The sequence below is a fragment of the Saccostrea cucullata genome, unplaced genomic scaffold (genome assembly GCF_032062105.1).
Source record: "Saccostrea cucullata isolate Sc308-1 unplaced genomic scaffold, CSIRO_AGI_Scuc_v1 ctg2472, whole genome shotgun sequence".
NCBI lineage: Eukaryota > Metazoa > Mollusca > Bivalvia > Ostreida > Ostreidae > Saccostrea > Saccostrea cuccullata.
Genome location: NW_026937008.1, coordinates 66223 through 74711, shown reverse-complemented (window position 1 = coordinate 74711; position 8489 = coordinate 66223). Strand labels below are relative to the sequence as shown.

At 34.0% G+C, this 8489-nt stretch overlaps 1 protein-coding gene across 1 annotated transcript; it reads right to left on the bottom strand.

Moving 5' to 3' along the window:
- Window positions 1-3462: 3462 nt before the first annotated feature.
- On the bottom strand, window positions 3463-5792 carry LOC134247053 (uncharacterized). Its single transcript, XM_062729392.1, has 2 exons — window positions 4578-5792; window positions 3463-4176 (listed from the first exon to the last, which is right to left on the bottom strand). The coding sequence occupies exons 1-2, from the start codon at window positions 5655-5657 to the stop codon at window positions 3463-3465; spliced, it is 1794 nt and encodes a 597-aa protein (XP_062585376.1). The 5' UTR covers window positions 5658-5792.
- Between the last annotated feature and the right edge of the window lie 2697 nt (window positions 5793-8489).

Sequence of the window (8489 nt, the reverse complement as noted above, 5' to 3'; positions counted from 1 at the left end):
TATAGTTACTTGGAAATGGACTTACTCCTAAAACTTTAACCTAGGAAGCCGACGCTAACGCCGACACCGACGCCAACTACAGGGGTATAGCATAAGCTCATCTCGACTTCGTCTAACAGGTCGAAAAAATATTCAGCATACTGATTTGATTGCTGATTCACATATAGATGGATCAACAAAGTGACTCTGTCCTTATTCACTGTCGTTTCAGTGAGCTTGTCAACATTTTAAGCTCCAAGGTTTTCAGTAGAGGCCCAAAGAGGCATCTAATTACATCCGCGTATATTTTTGTACTATCATAAACAAGATGTGTTTGTTAAACACTGATGCCCCCGTATGGCAACATAGATTAAGCTTTTATTAAATTGAAATTTAATTTATCGGTACCAAAAGTAGGGTATTGTCACTGGAAAACAATTGTGAAATTTGAAAGTAAGCTAATGTTAAAGGTTTTTAATAAATACAAAAATATCCAAGGTCAAGGTCAATGTAATTAGTATCAAATGAAAAGTCTTGCCACATAAAATACTTATGTAGAGCATAAAAGCCCTAGCCCTAGCCGTTATGGTTAACGTTCAATTTCTTAAAAAGTAGGTCAAACTCCAAGGTCAAGGTCAAAGGGTCAAAGGTACTGTTATCAAATGAAAGGTCTTGTCATGAGGATCACATATATAAAGTATGAAAGCACTAGCCCTAACTCTTTAAAAGTTATCGTCAAGTTCGCTTTTTTAAAGTAGGTCAATCTAAAAGGTCAAGGTCAAAGGGTCAAGGATCTTCATATCCAATGAAGGGACTTTTCACAAAGATTACATATATGAAGTATAAAAGCCCTATCTCTTATTGTTCAAAAGTTATGGCCAAAGTTAATTTTTTTCACAAGTACGAAAATCTACAAGGTCAAAGTCAAAGGGTCAAGATTGTTGGTATCCAGTTAAAGCTCTTTTAACAAACAGTACATATGTGAAGTATAAAAGTCCTTGTATATACTGTTCAAAAGATATAACCAAAGTAAAATTTCAAAATTTTTATTAAAAAGTTGGTCAAACTTAAAGGTCAAGGTCAAAGGGTCAAAGTTATTGTTATCAAATGAAAAGTCTTGTCATAAGAATCAAATATGTTAAGTATGAAAGCACTAGCCCTAACTCTTTTAAATTTCTGTAAAGGTTTGCTTTTTTAAAGTAGGTCAAGCTCAAAGGTCAAGGTCAAAGGGTCAAAGATCTTTATATCCAATAAAGGGTCTTTTCACAAGGATTAAATATATGAAGTATGAAAGCCCTATCCCTTACCGTTCAAAAGATATGGCCAAGGTTAAAGTTTTTTCCCAAGTATTGAAATCTACAAGGTCAAGGTCAAAGGGTCAAGGTTGTTGGTATCCAGTCAAAGGTCTTAAAACAAACAATACATTTGTGAAGTATAAATGTCCTGGAGTTCACTGTTCAAAAGATATAGCCAAAGTAAAATTTTAAAATTTTCATGTAAAAGTGAGTCAAACTCTAAGGTCAAGGTCAGAAGGTCAAATTTAGTGGTACCCAAAGAAAGGTCTTGTCACAAGGAATACACGTATGAAATATGAAAGTCATAGCTCCACTAAATCAAAAGTTATGGGTAAGGTTAAAGTTTTTGCGGACAAACAGACAAACAGAGAGACAGACAGACAGATAGACAGACAGACAGACAGACAGACACGACAAAAACTATATACCCCCGAAACTTCGTTTACGGTGGCATAAAAATTCTGTCAATTAGTTGAAGCATGTTGGATGTAAAGTACACAATACATAAGTAAAATAAAGTAAACATATTGTCACAAGCAACAAAGTAGGATCATAAATCTGTGTACTACTGGACTTTTACGAGGAGCGCTGACTTTTACAGTTTACGCTTACTTTTACACTAGAGCTATGTACGGTAGCTCTTTTAAGATATAAGTATTTAGCTCAACATTTAATTAAACGAAAATAAGGGGTTATTTCAATGCACGTATAAGTTGTCCTAGAAGAAAACGACAACCACCCTACCCTAAACTCCCGGTCTTCACATGTGAGTGCCCCTAAAACCATACTTTTGACCACTAGAAAGGTTTTCCTGTGTGTTATCAATTCTGTACTTCCGTACATGATGCAAGTTTAAATGTCCATGTAAAAGTCACCTGTAGAAGTCAGCGCTTCTCGTAAAAGTCCACTAAGAATATAACATACGTGTATATTCAAATAAACAAGTAACATTTTGTAATACTTTGATCCCACTGGATATTAAGTTTACAATACAAAAGCAAAATGAAATGAACATATCAACACAAGCAACAAAGGTCGATCGCTAATCAGTGTTTTAAAAATATGCAATTGTGAAGGAACATATTCCCTTCTTGTCCGACACTACCATACACATTTGAACTTTTGCAGCTACTCTAAAATAGGTACAAGCAGTATAGCATTCACATTCACATAAAATGAACTCTCCAGCACTCTCCATTCTTATAAGATTAAGTAATATATGCAATTCTTTCATATTCTACACAATATTCAACGAGCTCATAATTTGTAGCTCCTTCATCCTTCGGTTGATCATTGTTTCTACTTCTTGGACATTTCATTTGATTGTCTCTAAACCTTCTGGGATTTTAAGAATTCTATAACATTATACTTTCAGGTACAAAACTATTGAAACTCTATAAACAGAAAGGTTATCCTGAAGGAATACAACAAAAATATAAAGTTATGAACCAAATATCATTAGCAAATACCATAAGCATTTTCGTAGTGACTACTAGTCTCTTTCTAAAATGTTGATTTTTCAGGGATTAAAATCATGATTTCTAACAACTGATTTTCAAGTTTGTAAAAGTTAAAGTCACTCTGCATATGTTCAATGCATAAAAAGTTGAATTTGGGCAGCACTGCCTGTCAGCATCAATTTTAAATTTTTCACATCTAACTTATCTGACATTAATTTTTGCATACTGGACATGAATTTCTCCAACATATCATGTTGTTCGAATTTTTCTATGATTGCTGAAATAGCATCTACATCTAAAGCCATTATAAATGGTATTAATGTTATCCAAGTCCTTTTTTCCAGTGAATCTTTGGCAGATATCCGACATTGTCGACAGAGTGTTATTGGATTCTGTCCGAGAGCAGTCAATCTATTTCGGATTGACCTAATTCTCTGGATATCGTCACCATCTGTCACCATGCTGCTGGCTCTTTTCCCCACTTTTCTTTTGTTGGTTAACGGATCTTTGAACAAATGTTTCTTTTAAAACTTGTGTGTTAATGAAATATCAAATTCCTCATATATCCACATGTTTCATATCCAGTTTGTAATTATAATTAAGCTTATTCAAAGACTTTAACCAATGACTCTTTCAATATATTCAATCAGGTGTTAAAGAATTCATTATTTACTAGTACTGAAAACATTCTATGAGTAAAAATTATTAATTCTGAATGGTTCAAGTCTTCAAATTCGTTTTAATGTCCTCATTTGATATTTTAATTCTTGAACATCTGACACGATGGTCTTCAACAGTTCACGTTGTTCGTATTGATCCTTGACCAACAGTTTATGTTGTTCATGTTGATCCTTGACAAACTTTTCTATAATAGCTTTAACTGCATCTTCACCTCCTTCTTTTAAAGTCAGCTTATGAATGCTATTCAGGTTATCTGAGTACTTCTTCCCAGTGAAAGTTTCCAATCTTTGGCAGATATCAGACATTGTTGTCCAGGTGTCATCGAATTCTGTCTGAGAGGTGGAGGCTGAACTCACATGTGCAGTCAAGCTGTTTCGGATTGACCTAATTCTCTCGATATCATCACCCACTGTCACTTCTCCTGATGCAGGCTCATCTCCCCACTTTCCTTTTGTTGGCTTAGGGATCTTTGAACAAATGTTTCGGATTAATGTGTATGTTAAAGAAATGTCAAAGCTTTTATATCCTGAATGCTTAGCATCTAGCAAGAGTTGTTCTTGCTCTGGGCGCAATCTTTTGTAAACCGCTGATGCTTTAGCTTTCTTTTCAATATCGGATGGAGGCACTTCCATCTCTAGTATATCTCTGTATGCCTGATTTAACACATCGTTTGTTGCCATTCCAAGTTTTGCGAATCTCGATCGTCCCTCAAGGTCATGTCCACCAGAGGCCACTGGAGTTGTAGAAACACTCATTTTTGTCTGAAATAAAATTAAACTTTCTTGTACATATTGAATACGTAAATTTAGCAGATACATACAGAAGTATAAATATCAAAATTATACACAGGTTTTTTAAAAACAAATTAAGTTAATAATTTTTTTTTTCAGTAAGTTAAATTTAAGATCGTCATGATTCTATTTGTGAGATTAAAGGAAGTTTTACAAATATAACATTTTTTATTACATCCTGCAATTTGTAGGGTGAAATGGATCTTATTAGTTCTAGGTCATGTAAATAAATAAATGAAAACCAAACATAATATCAATCACTTAGCTTTTGTTTGGAGAAAATTGTAGGAACAAGATGATAGACGAACAAGATGATTCTACATACCTTTTATTTAACTTAAGGATAAATTTTGTTAATAAACATTACTTACCTTTTCCCAAAAACTCACTGTCATCTGTACATTTATCATATGTTTCTCCTTAAGTTGACACTTGCACTGTGTTTTTTCAGCTTTGATTTTGGACAGCTCACTTGCAAGGGTGAAAGATACATCTCTCTCGTCACAAATGATATTTTGACATTTGTATCCTCTGTGGAATATTTTTGTGTCAATAAATGTTTCTGTCAATTTTTCTACTGCTTTTTCAATAGAATCTCCAATTTCATTTGATACTCCTTTGTCTATAGGCAAGTCTTTGATTCTAAGCACTTGCAACTGGATATCATCATTGCATATGCCAACAACAACAGTGTGTGTATGATAATCAAACACTGCCGCCGTTTGATAAAGACATAGACTTCCTTCATTGTCTTCATCTTTCGCAACACTCCATCTTAAAGAACTTATGCAGTATGCTACTAGTCTGTAGAACACAAACATGGCAAAGGAAGAGAATCGATAGCATAAAATGGATGAGCATTCCCATTTATCTTCACTGAAGTCAGCTTTAAACTGCTTTTTGTTCATACACGGGACATACCATGACATCCCGCCTTCTGATACAGCCTCATATGCATTCAAAGGTACCAGCATTTGAAGTTTCTCCATGTATGGCATAATATCATTTTTATGTTTCACGTAAGAGGGTTCTTCTTTCCACAAAGCATCTATCACATTATCTTTTAGTTCCCCTGTTTTGTTGAATGATTTCCATTCTTTGATTAATTTTCTTTTACAGTCTTTAGTGATGTGGTTTTCATCAGCAATTATTTTACTGAAAGCATTAGCAAACCACTGAATGTCTAGTATAACATGTTCCTTCAATTCCACTTCTTCAAAATTCAGAAGAAGGCCACTGTCATGGAAACATTTTAAAAATTTTGACATTTCTTCATCACTTTTGATTTGGTATTCATAAGGAAGAGATGAGTTGAGCTTCCAGATTTCACTCAGGGACAAAACCTTCCAGCCTCCTTCATACAATAACTGCTCCATTAGAGCCCACGAAGAAGGCAATTCAACCTTTGTAGTGTTCTCATCTGTGAATAGTTCCACTATGGACTTTTTCATTGACTCTAGTATTTCCTTGGTATTATCATTAAGTGTCTTCAGACCTACTGCATATTCCCGATCATTCAGAGACTCACTTAACCAATCTCTGTCCTCGTCTGGTACAGCTTTCCAAAACTCTCAAAAATACTTTTCTATTTCCTGAAAAAGGAAACAATGTTAGCATGAAGATATTTTTATACTGATTGTGTGCTACGATTATAAAACTGAAATACTATATTATGTGTTAGTAATTGAAAAACCTGGAATTACATGTTTTTCAGCGGTAGAATTTCTACATATTAAAAGTTGTTTAAAAACAAAACTGTAGATTTGGTATCAATTGTTGTATAATTTTCACGTTGGATGTAAAGCAGACAAAATGTAGCTTTTCTGAAAAAGTACTACATATTTACAGTTTTTTTTTTGTTTTCGAAATTCTTGCCTTTTTAAAAACTGTCGTATATTTTTTGATGCTGATTTAGTTATCTTAAAGACAAGTCTGTTGTTGATATCGTAAATATACGTGGGTTGAACCAAAAGTAATGTCACAGTGTCCATATCTTTTATATTTGGTGTCATATTATCAAATGCAATATACCAAAAGATGCACAAATATCACCTAAATATCACTGAAATTTTAATTTAATAATGATTATTTGCCTTCATTTTATAGAGGTAGATCAGAGTAACTAAAGGAAAATGCATTTCCACTTGATCAGTTGTGCACCCCATCCCACGGGAACCACTGACACTGGAGCCACATCTTTCAAAGCTTTGGAAATTTTATAAATTTTATTTCATCATGTTGTTGATTAATACCGAACTATGCAGATTTCAAAGTATTAAATAATTTTCAGACTATGTTACCCCCCCCCCCCCAAGTATCTCTCTCTCAGATGCCAGTGAAATAATCATTTTTGGAAGAAGCATCTTTCTTCGTCATAAATATATACTAAGATCATTGGCATAATACAAAAAGAACAAACTTTTTTAGGAAAACATTTCCAAAGAATACATGCAAATTTCACTAAATAAACATTAAAACCCCACCCTATCACAAGAATCCCTGACCCAGAGTCTCTTAAATTCACAAATCTCAAAGAGGTATCCTTCCTTCTCATAACTATGTACATTGGTTAAATACCGGGGTGGAGAAAAAAATGATTTTTAAAGAATTTATGCATTTTCATTAAATAATCAATAAAGCCCCACCCTAACAACAGAACCTCTAACCCAGGGGTCATGAAATTCACAATTTTGGAAGAGGCAGCCTTATTCAACATAACTACTTACTTCGTTAGTTTATTTAAGGCCAAAAAAAAATAATAGTCTTGTTTCCTGCTACCAGCCTGAAAAAAAGGGTAGGTAGGTAGGGAAATTATTTTATTTTTCTTTTTTTTTCAAACAGTGTTTCTTTAAATACGAATTTATACAAGAACAAATTAAAAATGCCATATAGGTCAATATTGCCTTTTCAAAATTAAATTTCAAGTCTTTTGATGCACAACACAAGTGGTATTTTATGAAAGTCCATATTTTTATGAAATACCATTTGAATATATAATTTTTTTCAGTTTCAAATTCCAAAAGTTCCTGATCCCCCCTCCCCAATTGAGAAAAAAAACTTGAGGGTCCGGTGCAAAAAAATAGGATAGGTCGGATAGCAGGAAACAAAACTATTTTTATTTTTTGCGTTATACTCTGTAGCAGAGAAGGTTTTCAAAGAAATAAATTATTTTTACTATAGAATCTATGTGGCCCAAACCCTAGCATTAGAGCCCCTGATCCTGACCCACAGAAAAGAGGACGTTTCATTATAAAATCTATATAGCCCTTCCCTAGCACTAAAAGCCCTTGCCCTTGGGCAATAAAATTCACAAATTTGAGAGGCAGTCATTTTCAATTCAACTTTGCACTTGGGTAGTTTATTAAATGCCCAGGAGCAGAAAAGAAGAATTTCAAAGAAATAATGCATTTTCACTATATAACCTATTTACCCTCGTCCTAGTACTAGAACCCTGACCCTGGGGCCATGAATTTAATAATTGTGGTAGAGGAATCAATGCTTATTACCGCTGATTACAATCATACTAACAGTTGCTTGATATCTAGGAGTAAAGAAGATTTTTAAAGATTGCACTAATTTTAGTGGTTTTTGCCTCACCCCAGGCCCCAGGGGGCAGGGACCATTAAATTCACAATTCTTGTTCCCCTTCACCCATAGATGCTCTATGCCAAATTTGGGCTGAAATTGGTTCAGTGGGTTTAGAGAAGAAGCTGGAAATGTTCAAATGTTAACGCATGACACACGAAGAATGAAAACGGATAGCAATAGGTCACTTGATTTTACTCAGGTGACCTAAAAATGCATATCAACTAATCAGTAATATTCAGCAATAATCAGAAGTGCCTCCACCACATACATGTATGAATCCCTGACCCTAGGTTCAAACATTGCATAACAACTGTGAACGATAGCATTGTTCTGCCGCCTACCTCCAAGTAAATTTTTAAAAGTTAATACACTGAACCAAACTTCTAAGTGTTCACCTAACATTTTTGAGGTTTTAAAGAACAAATGAAAAGAATAAATAATTTCTTTAATTCTTGGTTAAAGAGTCATAATTAAGTTTGATGTTGCGTAAATTTCATGTAAATATCTCGTCAGAATTTTAAGCAAAGTGTGAAGAAAATGGTGTACCCTCAAAATGAAAATTCACACAAAAAAATCTCGATTGTGTAAGACCCACTACTCGCTCTAATTACTACAAGAAACTCTTTATTGTTGGATACTGTCACGACAGCCGTCGTGCTCTGTCCAGTCAGATATAACAAGATTTTTTTTTTCTA